Source organism: Falco naumanni, chromosome 8, assembly GCF_017639655.2.
Source record: "Falco naumanni isolate bFalNau1 chromosome 8, bFalNau1.pat, whole genome shotgun sequence".
Classification (NCBI taxonomy): Eukaryota; Metazoa; Chordata; class Aves; order Falconiformes; family Falconidae; genus Falco; species Falco naumanni.
In genome coordinates, this window is record NC_054061.1 from 55,651,372 (window position 1) to 55,670,108 (window position 18,737).

Consider the following 18,737-nt stretch of genomic DNA (forward strand, 5'->3'; position numbering starts at 1 on the left):
TATGTGCTCAGAAGTTTTTAGAGGTGAACGTAGGTGAGGGAGTTCTGATCCTTCTCTTCTGAACCAGCTGTGTATTTTGAAGGGTCAGAAATGCCTTTACAGGGATTATGGTTAATCTGGTTAATTTAAACAGATAAATTTTGTAGTCCTTTAATAGCCATATCATCCTAACTTCCACTGGAATAAACTACTATAAAAGTAAGGCTGCATTCCTCTCTATTCCTGACCAGTGGAGAGGAATTATCAGGCCTTGTAAATACATGTTTTGGACAGCTAGCTGCCTCAGGATGGTAGTACAGTAATCAACACACAGAACAAAGAGCTGTCTCATCTGGTCAAAACACAGCACTGGAAAGTTGTTACCTGAAATGACATCCTTCTTGAGGGCTTGAGCACCTCATCCCTCACTTCAGGGTGTGAGGGCTCATACATGGCATGTCTTTTCTGGACACTGGCATTCCAACTGCCCTTTTCAGGAAGGGGACAAAGCTGGCAAAGCAAATTTTAAGGATTCTGTGTCAGTGAAAACCTAGAGGATCCTCCTCCTTGTTTCAGAAGCCCGGATAGCTTTAGGCCTCTCAGATGCTCAGTTTATCTTAAGAGATTCAGCTCTAAATTACTGGGAACGTATGTGAAGTATGAAGTGGCATGAATTATAGCAAGTTTATATTAAGCTTCTAGTGTGTGAGCTAGCACATTTTAAACCAGTTTGGGCATCTTCAAATGCAATGCAAGTGCCCAAGATATGGGTATAGTTTGAGAGGCTGAATTACCAATATTTGCTCATTCTATTTTATATCAAAATGAGCAAATGGCTTGATAGCAAAAGTTATGGCTGTGCTATGAGCAATATGAAGGTAAAAGCAAAGAACTTAAACATAGCATTTTCAGACTTCAGTTTTGTGGCACTTCAATATTTAAACAAAATATTACAAAAATCACAAAAGCAAAGCTTTGACATTTAAGAGTATGATGTCAATATTGTACTATTGCTTTCATCAGATGCATGAAACTGAAAACCATAAAACACTTCATTCGCATCACAAATTGCCATCAGTACTGGATGTAGAAGACTTTAAAAAAAGGTCTTTTCTCCAAAATGTTGCATTTTTACAGCATTATTGCCCAAAGTACTATATCTTTTTAATGATGATAAAGCAAAAAGATGAACTGTGCAGTCTCCATTATATAATATGCAGCAACTAGCATAGGCTGCCACCCACAGCTGAGTTAAGACAGATTAGAGGTGGATGACTTCTCATTATTTGTATCTTCACATTCTGTATGTGAGAAAATGGCACTGCTCTAAGAAGGCACAGAATAATAGAGAGGAAGCTAAAATTCCATGGTCTGTCTTGATCAATGCAACTGGCTCTAAGCAGTTAGTGTGAGGCTTTGCTAGATACTCTGGTGGAAAATGTTGCTTTGGGCTACAAATACTCTGCTAGTCCTTGCCTATCTTGCATCAAATTCTGTGACCTCTCAGACCAATTTTTTATATAATTTCCTGGTTGTTTTCTTTAAAGAGGAATACACAGTATCTTCTAGGTGTATCTCTGAAAAGATACATGTTGAAGAAATACTCAAGGATTGTCAAATTTGCTAAAAACACAAATGGAAATGGTTGGATTTCGAAGGATGTTGGTCAGCATAGGGAAAAGCCAAGGGAAAAGGAAGCAATGAATCCAAGCAAGGACAGCCACAAAGAGCAGGCAAACGCGTTTTGGGGCAACAGAAGTGAAAAGTTAAGTCTTCTGTGCTGTGTCTGATTAAGATATAGATAACAGAGGATTGGGTAGAGGGAGAAAGCTTAGTATTATTGAAGCACCCAACAGTTTTGAATACTTTGGGTTTGGTAGATATATTCAGCTTTATGTATTTTTAATCTGATTTTGACAGAAAATTTGGTTATGCCAGGTCTTAATGTGTGCACATTCATACTCTTGCACAAAAAAAAAAATTGAGCAGAAAACCAGCTAAAATCATTCTGGCATGTGCTAATTAGTATGAGACTCAGACTTCTAATGGGAAGATGTATTACCTAGGTAACAAGTAGTGGATTACTTGGAAGCATGGTAAAATAAACAAAAGTAGTAATTTCTGCTAGCTTTTTCTGTTGCTTGTCTTTTTGTTACTGTCTCTTCTGACATGATGGCATCTCAATTCATGCTTCTATTACTAAGCACTGGTTAGGACAATAGTGCTTTTTTCCTCTGGTCTTTTGTGTTAAAGATGGTGGCTTTCTTTTTTACAACTGAACTGTCACATATAGTTCTAAAAATTTTTTTTAGCTTGAAGTAGGAGTGTATTAGCTGCTTTGTGGTCAAAGTAGCCTAAATTTGAAAGGCTTAACTAAACTTCATTTCAAAGAAAAGAACATATGAAACGAAAAGCCTGTAATTATTAGGAACAGATGATCATTAGTTCCTATAAGCTGCATAAATAACTTGGTGTTCATAAAACCAGTTTAGAGAGAACATGGGTCACTTACACTTCTAAAATAAAAAAAATACTACATGCCACTTCTCTTCTCTCTCTTAGCACAATTTATTCTTGTCTGTGATGCAGAAATGCTCTCAAATTTAGTACAGGGGGAGCCAAAATGTACCATCTGTCCAATGCTCCTGAGAATTTTCAAAGGCAACGATGGCAGAAGATGTGGTGGAAACAGCAGCATCACTGTGGATAGAATCACTCTTATATACATTAGTGTACAGACTAGACCACATACATTACAATTTTGGTGTCTGCAGTGGGGAAATCTGTACTTCACAGTACTGTGCCCTGTAAAACCTGTGTTGTGTTGTACTGATGTCATGCTGTGTTATTGATAAAGTACTTGACTATTCTTTCCCAATTTTTTCTGAAGTGCAGTCAGATCTTTTTTTTTTTTTTTTTTTTTTCACTCATACCATTTGGTTTTGAGCAGAGCATTGTCTCATTCTTTCCTGTAAAAGAGCTGTGTGAAATTGATAATTTCTAAACTTTAGTCTGGCTTCAAAAAAACCCCAGCTTTTGGATTTGGTGATTACATAGTATAACTAGTATTAACTAGTATTCCATCTAGTGCTAGTTATGGTTTTAATAAAATGCTTAGGAGAATTAACATCAGCAGAAGTGCTGACGCATTGGGAAACTGACTGACTTGTTTTCATACAATCTCAACTCAAACCTTCTTTGTTTCAGAGACTTAGTACATTCTAGATCTAATCTGTAGAAACATCTGGAAATGCAGTAGAAGCTTATACATTGAACGTTCTACAGGGTAGAGACAAACTAGTACTACATTTAATAACTTCAGCTTAACTCTGAATGTCAAACCTCTAGCATTCTGGTATTGCTTTTCCTAGCATTCAAAAAATAACAAAACTTCTTTTTTTGGCCTGGATTAGCTTTTTTTTTTTTTTTAAGTTAAAATTATTTGAGAATTGTATGAGTACCAGCACAGGAGCAAGGAAAGAGGAAGGAATGCACAGCAGAAGGCAGAGTAGAAACTTTATTGATTTAAGCTGTCATGGGATCATATTTATTGAAAATCCTGCTCCATTTTTTATAAAAGCACATTTAAAGCCCAGCAAGGTTTACTACGGCCCCTAAGCTTTGCAAATGTGACCTTTATAAATATGAAGACCTGGCATTACAGGTATTATGTTGTACTTAATACTGTAGTTACACTGTATTTGGTAATGCTTAACGTTTTTACATGAAACTTTTGTTAAAGTACCGTCTTTTTGAGACTCTTGCTTGTGCTAATAAATTCCTTTAATTTGCCTCCTTTATTAACACTACTTTTGACATGCATCATCACAGCAAAAAAGTCTTGCACCTCTAATATTGTAAAAGTGAATGTATTTCCATAGCATGGCAAAAGTGCTGCTATTTTTCAAGAAGGAATACTTCTTGGATACATTGTTTACATCCGTGGAAACCTGTATGGGCCCCCAAGTTAGAAACTTTTACTGGAACTCTGTAAAATACATGCAAAATGTAAGGATGTGTAACTTCCCACTGCCTGTAACCGACCTGCAATACTCTGTGCATGTAACGCCATCAGTTAAAGCAACTTCCCTTGTAAGCTTTCTTTCATTTCGGAGTCAGTGTTGCAAGTATCCTTGATATGATTCTTAGGATAACTTAGCCAAATTCTGCATGTTACTCTGTTGTTGTACAAGCAGCTGCCAGATGGTAATACAGCGAAAAGACATTTAATGTCAGTCACCTAACTGGAAACCAGATGGCACAGCAGAAGTTGGAAGAAGATGTTTGCCAACTCATTCTGGCTTCCAGCTGTAGTCCCATGCTCCACAATGACCGCTGGGACAATGGCCTCTTGACTGTCACCCGGATACTGCCTTGATAGTGTTCCCAGCCATACTATGTGCTCATTCCATAAGCTGAATTGCTGATATTCCCTTGTCCCTTCTCCCCAAAAGCTGCACTGAAGAACAATCACAAATGGGCGTGTAAAAGTCAGCAGGGCTGAGAATTCTTTGCTGGCTGCTTGTCTGTTGTGATGAAGTGCATAAACTGGACCTTTTGGACGTCTTCCTGTATGGGAGGGAAGTCATTGAAAGTAGCTTGTATGGATGTTCTGTTCTTTTAACTCATCAGGATTGTAGTCAGTTTGCTTGTTAAGCTCAGTAGGAGGGGGTGTTTTGCCCTGAGAGGATAGTCTTGCAGTCCTTCAGTTGTGGTACAAAGCTGGAAAAGTATCTGGCCCTTAGAGCTTGGGAGCATGTGCAACACTTCTGGAGTGTTCCAGTTTACTTGGTTTTCACAAGTGATCTTTTTTCAAATACTGTAACTTGTCTGGCTGATAGATCTGCTAAGGTGCACGGCTTAGTCTTTACTGTGTGAGAAAAGTAAACTGTCTAATGAAACACTCAAACTGCTGCTTCCATGTCTTTCTCACGAGAAGTTATGGGATACAGTAACAACATTGGTTATTGCCATTTGGGAGGTGATAATCATTTATAACTCAGACTGTTATGAAACTATAAAGCAGGGTGAATCGGGTATTTGGAATTCAGCTTAGCAATAACCAAATATAATGTATTTATGGTAGCTGGTTCTCAACAAGGTAGAGAGAAACAAGTTGGCTTGTTATGCCTTTTGAATGAAAGTTATTTTACTATCAGGTCTTTTATATAGCTGCGATGGGATAACATATATAGTTTAGAAGTTGCCAACCAAACGCTGCTTCCAAACAAAGCTTTAAACCTCTGGAAAATAATGATCAGTGACCAACTGATTCTTCTTTATAAGGGAACAAATCAAATCTATGGATCCTTTAGGATACTGGCAAATCTCCACATATTGTAGAACTGCTTATCTTCTCATTTCAACTTTTTTTTTTTTTTTTTTCATGGAAGGTACCATTGCAATGACCGTATCTACATTTTTTGAAAATGCAAGCCATAGGATGTCCTGAGCTGATGTCTGAATGTAGAATATAAATTTTATGAAGAATTATGTCGTTGCTAAAATCCTCCAGGAACAGTATCCATTATACTTGAAAATCAGTCAAATAGTTATTTGTTAAAAATTAGCTCTTTGGTTTTAGTTGTGATTTATTTTGATTTAATTCTCGGTACAGTTGGATATGTTTCTATCTGTGTAACCTTTCTTATCAAATCTATTACTTGTACACTTTGATCAAGCTGTTTAATTATTTCTTTAATAAAACAAGACAACTGAAATCCTTTTGTCCTTCACTATTAATTGTTTTCTGGTCTTAATCTTCCCTGAAGCACATCTCTGAGCCATTTTTAAGCTTTCATCAGCCTTCTTCAATTGTGGATACCATACATTTCCATATTCTGGTGAGATCGAGAAGTTCTGTGAAAAATTTGCAGGGAGAAGTTAGGCCTGTAGAGGCAGAGAAAACCCTCAGTGGAGAGAAGGATGCTGCTTAACATTTTTTTGTTGTTGTTCAGCTCTGGGTAAAGGCTAACAGCAAGCCTGTTGAGAGAGAAGTGAGTGGTATTAAGTTACAATACTTATTGGCTGTGCTTGCCAGTGTGACATAAGAACAGTTACACCTACTCTGTGATTTGTGGTGGAATTGGGAACTTCCCGAAGAGAATGAGGCTTACTGACTCATGGGTGTTCTGCTTTATGATGCCACTTCTGCTTATTTTTTATTATTTTTCCAGATGCTTTGCTGGAGTTCAGGACTACTCTCTTGGGTTGGATGTGGATGAAAGAACGTTGTTCTGGTCACATCGCTTTCCTCTGAAGGGGTAAAACCAACCCTTTGAGACAAAAAGAAAGGTATGTCAGCATTTGCCCTCCGTCTGTTGAACCCAGATGAGTTCAAGCCCTGACATGTATCAAACTCACACCAGTGGTGAAGCTGACAATAGAGAACTTGCGAAGGAACAAAACAGTTTCTGTTGCCTGAACAGTGTTGTGATAATCTTGTGCCAAAACAGTTCTTTTATTACAGTTTGGAGACTTCAATAGTACCAAAGTAGTTATCATTTCTCAATAGTATGTCTACAATGGAAGAGGAATGGCAATCCTGGGTGACAGTCTCTGGGAAGAAAAGGCGAAAATAATAGTTTCGCAGGTAATGGCCTCTTTTGCAGATTGCATCTTAATTCAGTTCAGCCTTTAGCCTGAACAAACATGTAATTCAAATTCACCCACATCCATCTTCTCTGATCTTCCGACTGTATTTAAAATCTTAAATTTTATTTTTTTTAAGCTTGCAAGCAAAATTGGTGCCTCTTCTGTTGGACCAGCTGTTAGCAATTTTTTTTTTTTTTTTTTTTTTTTTTCAGAGACTCTGGGCATTTATTTTCAGTTACTTCACATGAATTCAAACACCAATTCTGAATCCCCACTGCATACAAAGCCCGTTAACTCTGGAAATTTAGGACTGGGACCCCTAAGCTTATTTTAAAATAATAAAAAAAAAAAATTCTGCTGAATCCTTTCAGCTTATCTCAAACTCCTAAGAACTGTTAACACTCATTCTCCTCAAACGTGTAAGAAGATATGGCATGCTGCTTTCCCAAACTTTTGCCTGGGAAAATTCCTGCTCTTAATTAAACTTGAACATGCTGTGGGAGCTTAATTTAAGCTATTGGTCCCACAGGACTGAGCTCAGGTGAACAAACACCTGTTTTGGCTACAAAAACATTTCTTCTAGAGAAGATGTGAAACCGAAGCGTTTTCCCCTTCCTTTCTCCTGTTGTTTTCCTTCCATTTCAGAAAATGCAGCATACTGCAGTCAGGAAGGCGGCAGCACCCAGCCGGGAGCACCCTGAGGGGACACCCCGGACAACTTCCAGAAATCTCCTCACGGCCCCGGCCGGGACCGGGGCCGCTCCCTCGCTGGTAAAATGTGGGAGATGTTTTGCCGCGACTTTGACAGCACCCGCTGGGGCCTCCGGGGGCAAGGAAGCCAAGCGTAAATAACGCTACACGAAGCTCAATGGCACCGCCCGCCCGCTGGCCCTGCGCGGGGCGCGGGAGCCTCTTCTCGCGAGAGGCCGCCCCGGCAACGGCTGGACGCGGCGGCGGGAGGCCGCGGCCATGGAGGAGGCGGCGGGCTCTGAGGCGTCCTTCTGCCTGCAGAGTATCCTTCCTCCTCCGCCTCGTCTGAGGCGGGCGGCTGCGGGGCGCCCTGGGGTCTCACGGTTCCCCCCCCCGCCTCAGCGCTCCCGCCTCCCCCCGTGTGTCATGGTGGTCCCCAGGCGGGGGTCCCGGGGCGCCCCGGCGGCGGGTTGGGGGGGTCGGGCAGGGCCAGGGCACTGTGCACCATGCCGGGGCCAGGGGCTGGGGCCGGGGGCGGGACTGGCCCGGCGGGGACCCGCAGGTTGCCAAGCTGTTTTCACAGCGTAAGAAGAAAAAAAGCTAAAAAAGTCAGCCGCCTTGTTGCTTGTTTTTGAGGGCTATTGCTCCTGCGGGCCTAACGGGGACAGCATGCGGGGTTTGGGGTTATTTTTCCCCTGCAGAAACGGTAGGGTCGTCGTACTTCAGCGTGACGTTTGAGCTCGTTGCTGAGGGTAAGGGTCCTGGTGTGACCCTTTGGTAAGGAAAGGCCATTTTACCCCCCGCGTGGATGGGGCAGTCTAAGCAAGAGTTAAAACTGTGAGATCAAAGGCACTTGTTTCCTCTCTTAGGTTAGTTGTTGATCAGTAAATGCAAAATATTTACGCAGGAGTGACGGGAGTTGTTACAAGGGCTGACAGTGGGGCTGTGGAAGCTGCTCCTTCAGTTTCCCCTGCCTGCCCGCAGAGTAACTGACGCGGTATCCCTGGGTAGGGTCAGTACCGTGTATGACCGAGTCATAAAGATTATGATACAATAGCCTGGACATAATTTTATTTGCTGGGGCTTTTAGAGGGGAGAAAAAAAGTTTGAGTTCTTTTCATGTTTGAGTTGGAGCAAATTATGTTAGGAGTTTATGGCTTTCACATGCACTTTTTGGCCAGGTGACCCAAATTCTAGTTTGGTCACTATATCAGACCAGCTCTGTTCTGGTTTGTAGCTGTGAGCTACCAAATCAAGAAGATCTTTCACGCTTTGTTTTAGAGGCTGAACAATTTGAGCTCTACCAATACCTTAGTTTTTCCTGCCTTGCTAGAAGTAAGATGTAAACCAATATAAAATGAATTTAAAAAAAAAAAAAAGTGGGAGACTGCCCTTTGCAAGCTGTGACTCTGTTTCTACCTTCTTGAAACTGTATAGCTGTTCTCATAGTGTGTGCTGTGCTTAAAGTGCTGCGTCAGGACCTGTTAAAGAAAGAATTGACAGTGCACAGTAGTTTTAGAAATTAATTCCTCTGTTTTATTGTGCACCTTGCTATGATTTCTAGAAAAAAAGAGGGAGGGGTTTAGGAAATAATGATTTTTAAAGTAATATTGTAGTATGTGCTCAGCATTTGCAATTACTCACTAGCTTAGACCGTAGGGGATTGCAAGGACTGTCAGGTCAGTTAAAAATTCAGGGGAAAAAAACAGTGTTTGAAAGTTTCACTTTAAGGTTATACTGCGGTGATGCTTCTATCTGCATAGAAGGATTTGATAAATACAGAAAGAATTAGTTGAGTTGGGGGGAAAATGATCATACAAAAGATAGCTTTAGAAAAATATTCTCTGACAGAATCACTAAACATGGTTTGAAAAATTATTGGATACAATATTTCATTTAAATGTACTTTATTTGAATTAATTTGGTTGTTTTAATAATAATTTGGTTGAATTAATAAGGTTGATAAATACAGGGCTATAAAGCGATGAAGAGGCTTAGAGGTTCCAGAGAAGTATGCAGATACTTAGTTCATACACAGAATTACCACATATACATGGAAATTGTCTCCTGCTTCATACAAAAAATGTTGTACCCAAGTATTCATGCTATACAAGCACAACCACACTTTCTGAAGTCTCATTCTTTAAAGAGAATGTATAGTCAGCTAGCTAGTGCTAGGATATCTTAATCTAAGGTATGAAGGGGCATTTGAGAACATTACCCTAACTAGTCAATCAATATTACCATGTGTTTTATCTCCGCTTGCCTGCTGCAAGCATCCTTGCCTTTTCAAACAATAAAGGAAACCTATTCTTCCTGCTTTGCTGTGCCTTGCTGTTGTTCCCTTCTTATGTCATCAGCAGAATGATTCAGGAGTTCAGGAGAACTTTTCTCCCTCCGAGTTGAAGGAACAAAGCTGAGGAGTTAGGAGCTGTTTTATTAGGATGTGGTCAGACACTGATGTGAGGACCAGAATGTTCCTGTTGTACTAGGGAGCAGGCAGATAGCTGAAAGTTAGCCAGGTGCCCAAGTCCCTGATAGTTACCTCAAGTCTGTTGGTTCAGCTCTTGAAAGTCATGTCTCAACATGAGATGTTTATATCTGGGCTCTCTTTGCTTACCTTGATGGACCTGCATATGGTCCTGGAGTACCATGCTGAGAAAAGATGCATTTGTGGAACTGTACGATTTCTTTGCCCTCCCATTAAAGCCAGAAAGTTAATCTAGATTTCTTCTGGTGTGATAGAGAACAGATTATTAGGCCTGTTAAATCTAATAGTTTGAGGATTCCTTTGTTGTTCCCCCCTCCAGCCCTTATAATGAAAGCAAGCATAGTAAATATTTTTTTTTTAGATCAGTTTTTGCGGAGCTGAGGTTTTAGAATTAAACATTCCAGAATCAGTCAAGTTACAAAATTAATCTTTTGCAGGGAGCAAAATTTGAGATGCATAGAGGCAGTGACTTGAATTGAAGTCCTGTGTCCCACATCTGCAACCTGTGATGCAGTAGTTCAGGAGGTAAATTTCAGGGCACAGGTATTACTGGCATTTGCTTTCACGTCCTAAGCCTAGATAGGAGATGCTTAAGAAGTGTTCATGCCAGTTTCCTATTTATGTATGTAACTTCTATAAGTAAGCATGTGGTGTTACTGTGCATTTGGAGGTACACAGATGTGCTTCAACTTGATTACTGGAATTGTGCCTTAATTCACTCAATAACTTCCCTATTTGCTTGTTGGTGGCATTTATAAGAGAAAATGACAACTCTTAATCCTGTATCTCAAACCTGTAAAAACCAAATGGTGGTTATACTTTTTGGGGAGTGATCTTCAGCTGTTAGCCTTCCAGATGGTTACAATTTCACTGATAGTTTTGTTGATACTGTGATGCTGGGGTCTTAAATGCAGGTGATACTTTTGCCTATGTATTGTACAGTGAGAAGTGCAGCAAAAGGACTGTTTTTTGGGAGAATAATTTATATTTAGGAAACTTGATCCAAAGCTGGAACATTGTGTATCTGTTTTTTTGTGTGTCTGTGTATGAAGTACTGAATTGCCAGCTTTTCTTCAAAAGTTAATTTCTGGTTGATTTACGTGGGTCATTTGTAGGCTAACTGATTTCCTAGGGAAACTGTCAACAGAGCATCTTGCTAAAAACATTTCTGTTATACTTTCGTGGGCTGTGAGACTAGTGGATGAAATGTTTATTTGGGTTTCATTTTATACCACGTGTAGTTATTTTTAATGACAAGTCTGACTCTAAAGCATTTGGAGGAACTGTAGATAATTTTCAAATGGATTTTTACATTTTGAAAGTTCCTTATCTTTTTGTTTTGTAGCTGTGTTGTAATTAATGAGGCATTTGTATCAGCTTCAGTAAATAGTCCTTTAGTATTTAGTGTTTGATCTCAAGATGTTCATGTTTGAACTTGTACATCTGAATTTGATGAAAAGTGCCATTCTCTGACAGCATGAAGCTAGTTATGCTTAGAAGCATAAAGTCTATAGAAGCTTCAGTGTAGTAAGACCCTTATGAAAACTGATGGTTGGGTAAGTGGGGGGCAGAATTTAGCTACTGTTTAATTCAGGATGGTGCTTGACTTCTAACTTTGATAAGTCCGATGAGGTGAACTTTAATGGTGTTTAAACCTGCTATAAAACCTCTGAATCAAAATTCTGTGCCTGTGCACAATAGTTTTTAATGGTGCTGGGCTTGTTTACCTAAAGGCCAAAAGAAGCCTTCCAAGTGTAGTTTTGTGTCAAAAAGAACAAGGGTGAGGGTGGTGATAACAGATTTATAGATGATTGTTTTATGATACACTTTTTTTTAAATTGGAGCTCGTAATGTGCATCAGCTGTTTCAGACTTAACAAAATCTGCAGAATTTACCATATCTGACGATTCTAAAGATGATTATCAGTACGAGGAGGTAAATTGATAATCTTCTGATATATGTGGTAGAATATTCATGTTTCATTCTTCTGTTTTACTTCATCAGCCACAAAAATGTCCTAGGAGAAATAACTTGAATCTCCTCTTATAAAGTGCAATGATGCTAGCCATATTTTTATTTTTCAAGAGAAGATTTAGTATCAGTTGATTTGTAAGTTTTTATTTTAACATTAAATACTCTTTCTGAAGATACAGGCATTTCTGTTTAAATGCTTCAGCTTATTTATGTGTGTTTCACCAGTATAAATTCTATTTAAATATAGCAAAATATTAGTTTAACAGGAATGAGATTGTTTTCGGTAGTTGTCCTGGGAGTGGGAACAGTTGCATTCTGAAAGAAAGTTGTATAAAATATGTTGATATCTGACTTAAATTATTTCATTTAGGTTCCAGCAGATGATGAGTTTAGCCTTCAGGGAGATGATGAGGATCTGTTGAAGGCTTTGCAGACTATTCAAGAGCAGGCTGAAGATGCCCACATTCTAGTAAGAACTTCCTAAACATTCTAAGATTCTGTCTGTAATTCAGTTGGCATTAATGGTCTAAAACTTATTTATTTTTTAATTCTTTTATTATTTTATTTATGAAATATTTGTGTGGAAACAATTGTCTCATTTTTTAGAAGTTTCTAGGGGGTAAACATAGGCCACAGTGGAAAAAGCAACTTGTTTCCTGGGCTTCATCTTCCTTCAACTTCTGTTCACTTTATGTTCCATAAACAACCTGATATTGCAAATACATGTAACAAATATATAGCTAATTTTAAATATATTAATGTTATTACAATATATCAGTATTTTAGGGTTTGTTTCTATATTGAGTAGATTGAATGAGAGTGTGATCCCTGACACAGGAAACAAACTGTGTATGCGTAAAACCCACAGAAGCTTGTATTTGAATACTTTGCTAGAAAAGATTATGTGTATATTGAAAATAAAGAATGGGCTGTTACACTGTGTTAAATCAAAATATTAATGAAATTATCAGTGGTGTCATACATTAGTTCTTGACACTTCTTATATGTACAGCTTGATTTCAAAACAGTCATATAATAGTTTAGAACTACACAATGGGATTGTTATAATGCATTTTCCAAAATAAGATTTATCTGAATTTACTTGCTTATAACAACCTAGAGGAAAGGTGCTTTTGCCTGCTGGGTTTCTAATACCAGCACTATCTCACAGCCTCATCAGTAAGCTTTCCTCATAGTCTTTGTTTTGCAAAAGCAAATGATTAATAACGAAAAGACTAAATTATTTGAACAATTCTTACCATCAAAATGGAGGGAAAATGTGCATTTTCTTCTGCACTGGGGCATATAAACAGGTCAGTTTAGTATTTCAGATCAAAACTTTTAATGAAAACTGACAATCCTGGTGTCTTACATGTTTTGAAACTGAATATGCCTGAAAATTAATGGAAAGGTGGCAGAAGTTTTTAAGACTGAACATACTCAACATACTCAATGTTAACCAAGTAGTGGAAATTCTTAATGTTCTTTAAGTATAACTGAAGTTACGTCTGTTTTACTGTGCAAGTTGACATTTGATCAAAAGTGAAACAAGGAAGAAATTTTTTTAATCTATTGATCTTTTGGTTGTGCTATAATTAAATAATCTTTTTACCTTGTTATTGATTTGTTGAACTTTGAATGGTAGGAAACAATATGCTAATATCTGTCCTGTTTAATCAAACTGAAGGTGTTACCTTTCCTTAAAACAAAAACACGTGTGTTTAAATTCTCTTTGATTTTGTGCTTATGCTAATGCATGTCTGCCTTCTTGCTGATTGACTCATTATTTGGAGGCCTCATTTTTTTCCACAATTTTGAAACTGAAATATTTTCAGCCTTTAGACAGGGAAGACATGAGCAGAAATATGTTTTAATACACTTGCTAGATCCTTGACAGCTTTCATAACTATTTAGTCTGTATTCTTTGAGGCTCAATGACTAGATTGCTTGATGCTAATTCACTGGAAAAACAAAATGCTGCAGCAGACGGTTTTGGTGACCCAAGTCAGAAGCACTGTTTCCTGTGAATTAATATTAAAACGATACGCAAACTCTGAGCTAAGAAGCACCGTAGAAGGCTGCCATCTTCCAGTGATAAATGATTGGTATGCTTTTTCAATCATTAGCTTCTAATCTTGGCAAAAATAGGTTAAATTAAAAAATAACCATATCCTGGAATAGCTGCTCTGTGATAAACAATTTTAAGTGATTGTGTTTCCTGTTCATAGTAACTCATATACCCAGTCCCGTATTAAAGATCACATTATGATACTAGATGTAAATATTTTTGTTAAAGAAATTATATAGAAAAGGCACAGATCGAGATCCAAAAATAAGTGATTTGCTAAATGCAGATACTATGAATTTCCACAGTTTCTAAATTGAGTAATTACAATTTCTTTTAGGCCCTGCAAAAAGGTCAAGTATAACCAGGAAACTCTAAGAAAAATGCTTATTTTCAAACTTCCTTCTCCAAAGCAATTAGCGCTAATTACTAAATTAAAAAGAGCAATATGAGCAAATAGAAGATGGCGCTATTAATATTTTTTTAAAAAATAAAATTGTTGGTAGGAACTAAACTGTGTTTCTACAGGGAATATTGAGGTGTATTTTCTTTCTTTCTGGGTATCTGCATGGGTGCAGTGAAACCACTGGTCTTCAAGGAGTTTGAGGCTTGCTCAGCAATTACATTTCATGTTTTTGTTTGGGTCCCACCAGGGAAATGATGGAGCTCTAAGCTGTAAATAATCATTTCCCTCTAGTCTGGTGAAATGGCAGCTGATTCAAAATACAGCTGTGCTGGGCAACACATGTTTTGGACGACGGTGATTCTGCCTGCTATTCCTGTTCTCGTCTTCATTTGTCCTTTTTGGTCAGAACTCAAGGGTTTTTTTCTGTTTTTTGAGACATTGTATAGTGATATAAATTATTCTTAAATACAACCGAATATTTTGCATATGAAAGAAAATCTTCAGGTGATAGGGATCATAGGAGAAGGATACAGAACTTCTGGAAAACCACACACACACAAAACTGGCTGAAATATTTTCTTCAGTAGTTATGACTATTACACTTCTGTTCCAGGATCTTTTATTTTCTTAATATTCCAAACAATAATCTGAAGTTACGTTTCTATTCTTCGTTAATCTTATATTTTTTGCAGGTTTGGTTTTTAATTTGTTTGAATGTGTTAAAAATCCTTGAATTGCCTTTTTATATTCTTTGTTCATTTAATAAGTTTTACAAGAACAGCTTGCTCTGTTTTTCAGAGAAATTACTCATTTATTTTGTGTTCCTCTTTCTTCATTGGATAGAAACTCTTGTGAGTATTGTGAAGTCCTTAAGGTTAAGCTACTTAGCAATTAATTTATTTTACCAGCCATATTTACAATCCTTACACAGAAAATGTTTTGGAAGATTTTAATTAAAAAATATTTAACCAAGAGGTATTTAACAAATACTTAACAAAGCAAATATTTAGCTTGTTTATTTTGACTTAATGGTCAGAATCCTTTAATAAGGTGGTTTTGTCTGTATAGTGACTGTAGGGTGTCTGTTCGCACCACATTAATAGATTGTATTTTCCTCATTTCTAAATAGGGAAATATATAAAAAAAAATTACTATTATGCCATTCTATGGGTAGTCATCCAAGGTTATGATTAAAGCAAGTGGTTAGCCTAATATCATTCACAAAGTCTGCAGAGGAGCTGAGAATTTATTTCTGGTTTCCTCAGGCCCTGTTCCAATACTGTGCCTGTTCGACTGCATTCATTTTTCCCTGTATTGTTTCCCTGTATTGTTGAGCTTTGGTTCCTGAAATGATTCTTAGTGCTAGTATCTAGCTAATAAATTCTCTTCTGCATGGATGGAATGAATTCTTATCATATTTTCATTTATTAAGGGAATCAAACTGTGTCATTTCTTCCAAAGACTGGGTTTATAGATGTGTTTGGGAAACTACAAGTAACAATATTAGATGTTTGCCTCACTTAGAATCAAGAAAGAAAAGAAGCAAGAAAAAAGGAATGCAGCTGCATGTCTGCAGATGTACTCTCTCTGGTACTTGTATTACCACAATTAGAAAATAGACCTGTCTAATGTACTGTATCTCTAGTAACAAAAATATGCTAAATATTACATTGCACTTGGCATATTGTGTTATTTATAATGGTGTTACATGGCCTTGATCGTACATGTACAATTCTTTCTGTTTATATTAGGTAGGTTTCTTGGTTAAACACAACATTTTTTGTATTATACAAAATGGCTATGAGATTTTTCCAGTGTTTTTATTTTATCAAGAGAAATGGCTTTATCTCCAGGTAATTTATGCAGTCATATTGATAGAGCTCCCACTAAGGACATGAATAAGCCATAAATGAATGGAGTTATCAAAAATCCCTGGCCTACAGATTCTTTTTTAAATGGATGGAGGAAATGATTTGCAGTCACAGCCTTTAGCATGTCTTGATGAATATCTCACTGGAATTTTTTTCAGTTTTGTTAGTATTGGAATGAAGAAAAGAGTGTAGGCATGTGTGGAAGCGGTTTCTGCTTCTCATCTCTACAGTGCTAGCTCTTTTTTTAATAATGTGGCACACATTGTCATACAATCTGAGTTTATTTCAAGAGCACTCCAAGTGATAGTTGCATTGTGCCCACATGTGGTTCCCAAATGCTGAGACCCTCGTGTTTAGGTATGTCAGGTTGCTGTAATCCATTTGAAATCCGAATGATATAAGGGCACCACTTCAGCTGCCAATTTGTGGCAGTCTGTCATCTAGTTATCTTTAAATGGGTTTTGGGTTTTTTTTTTTGGGGGGGGCATAGTCTCAACTTGGTCATATTTTACCGTTTACATACGTCCTTACATCTTGAAATCTCTCCAGGAGAGCCTAGTATCAAGCTATACACTGAGTGGGCTGAATGGAGTTGGGTGAAGGAAAGAAATTTGCATTGCAACAGAAAACTGTGAAAGGCTTTTCTCTCTCTGCTTTTCTCTCTGCCCCCCCCCCCCCCCCCCCCCTTTTTTTTTTTCCTTCTCTCTCTGTAGTAGGATTCCTCTGTTCTGTTTTGATTCTGCTTTTGGCAACTGTGTTTGACCCATGAGCTGATCCTATCTGAATAGCTGTCTGTCTTGATGGCACTGGAAGAGCTGCCTATGAGGCCTCAGTGCACCATCTGCATTCTGCTAACACTTGTAGCAGTGTTGTCTGGCGGCTTCATTCAGTGTGCATACGGATGTTAAGAAGAAAAGGGAGAACTGATCTTTCTGAGACTAAGACATCTAATGATGGAGATGCAGTTCTTTCAGTCTCCATTGTATGCATCATTACAAACAGAATATAAGCTGGTTTACTATCACCTTGGACTCCTGTGGTTTTTATTAGATGAAGTACTGATTTTTCTCATCAGTAGTTTTGAAGGTTGCTGAAAGGTGCAGGAGTATGAGAACTAACATTTTCTTTCTGGTCAGTGACAGAAGATCATCCATCGGCTAAATAGTTTTAAGTCCATATCAGATCATGTCAGGTTCAGAATACTTGCTTAAATCGGGTGATTTTTGAGTTATTTCTCTATAACCTTTCACAGACCTTGACATTAGAAGGATCAGTGATTACAGATCTGATCAGTAAAGACAACGGAAACACTCAACTGTACTGCAGTAGATCTGGGACTTTAGATGACTTCAGAAATAGAAGGTATGATAATTGTGTTGATCTTGTAGGTTTAATGACAATTATTAAATTTTAATTTCAGGCTTTGCAATCGGTTCTGACTTCTGAGAAATCGGTGTCTGAATTACCTGAAGCAATAGATGACTTCTTCTGCAATTTCCTGGTCAGATTTGGAATGTCCAGAACCCTTGACTGCTTCCAAACTGAATGGTAAAATATTTTAAGTGACCATGTTACTTTGAGAATTGGAAAGTAATGCTCAGGATTCAAGTATTTTCAGTATTTCAGGATATATTTCCAGTAATGAGTACAAGTAATTCTTAAATATGTAGTGTTTTAACAAATAAATACATTCATGTGGAGGACGAGGATGCAAACTATTGGTTTAAGGACAGACTTTCAAGAAAGTTGGCTCCAAGGGAGCTCCTAAAGAGGTACCTTTGAAGGACTGTATGCATTTTGCCTAACTCTATAGACATTTACAAGTCTGAAGTGGTCACCTGAGGCTTCTTTTGTGCATGTAGCAGAAAAGGAAGAAAAATAACTAGTTTTCAGGATGAAGCTCATGCAAGTTGTTTAAGCCATCTCCTTTATGATGAAATGAATTAAACTGATTTTTTTTCAACTATATTCTGCTCTCCACTGACTGACTACCAATGCAAATTAAAACCAGCTACGGTGCAGAAGTTGTCATTGGATCAAATAAGTCAATGCCAAATGACCAGCATTTCACTTCGGCATGCTGTGAAATCATGTGGTTTTGTTATTTCCTTGCTTTCTGGAACATGGGTGCCAACTTAACTGAGTATTTTGTAGTATGCTACAATATTTTAAGTAGAATAATAAAAAAAAATTGATACTGGGTTATTTTTTGTTAAATCAATTGAAATAATACAGCTGGTTTGGGTTTTTTTCTTTTTAATATCTAATTCCTATTGTAATCAGACGAGTAAACTCTTGAGCTGTTGCTATCTTCTTTTTCTCAGCTTTTATAGATTTTTAGGGGTTTTGTCCATACTTTGGGCAGAAGTTAAAACATGCAGCTTCATCTAAATACCCACTTCCTCCTCCATTCTCTTCCTATATGGAATCCCGCAGCATGTATACTGTTTTAATTTTGATTAAGAATGATGTGCCAGGAATGCTGCAAAGCTTGAGAGGAGAGCTGAATTATTTTGGAGGAAAAAGTGACGCTTTACATGAAATTCTACTGAAATACTTTCAGTTACAAGCTTGCTTTGATTTGTGAGGTACTCTGGAAAGATTCTGAGAAGTGGAAACACCTCTCTTAAAATTATCTTGAGGCTCAGATTTTTTGAATAAGGTCTT

At 37.8% G+C, this 18,737-nt stretch overlaps 1 protein-coding gene across 1 annotated transcript in view; it reads left to right on the forward strand.

Moving 5' to 3' along the window:
* The first annotated feature begins 6,514 nt into the window (after positions 1-6,514).
* Positions 6,515-18,737, forward strand: part of SPAG16 (sperm associated antigen 16) — a 413,057-nt gene continuing 400,834 nt past the window's right edge. Inside the window, exons 1-5 of the mRNA XM_040603905.1 lie at positions 6,515-6,571; positions 7,438-7,585; positions 11,643-11,689; positions 12,099-12,197; positions 17,491-17,618. Coding sequence (XP_040459839.1) covers positions 6,515-6,571; positions 7,438-7,585; positions 11,643-11,689; positions 12,099-12,197; positions 17,491-17,618 — 479 coding nt within the window. The remainder of the gene's footprint in view (positions 6,572-7,437; positions 7,586-11,642; positions 11,690-12,098; positions 12,198-17,490; positions 17,619-18,737) is intronic.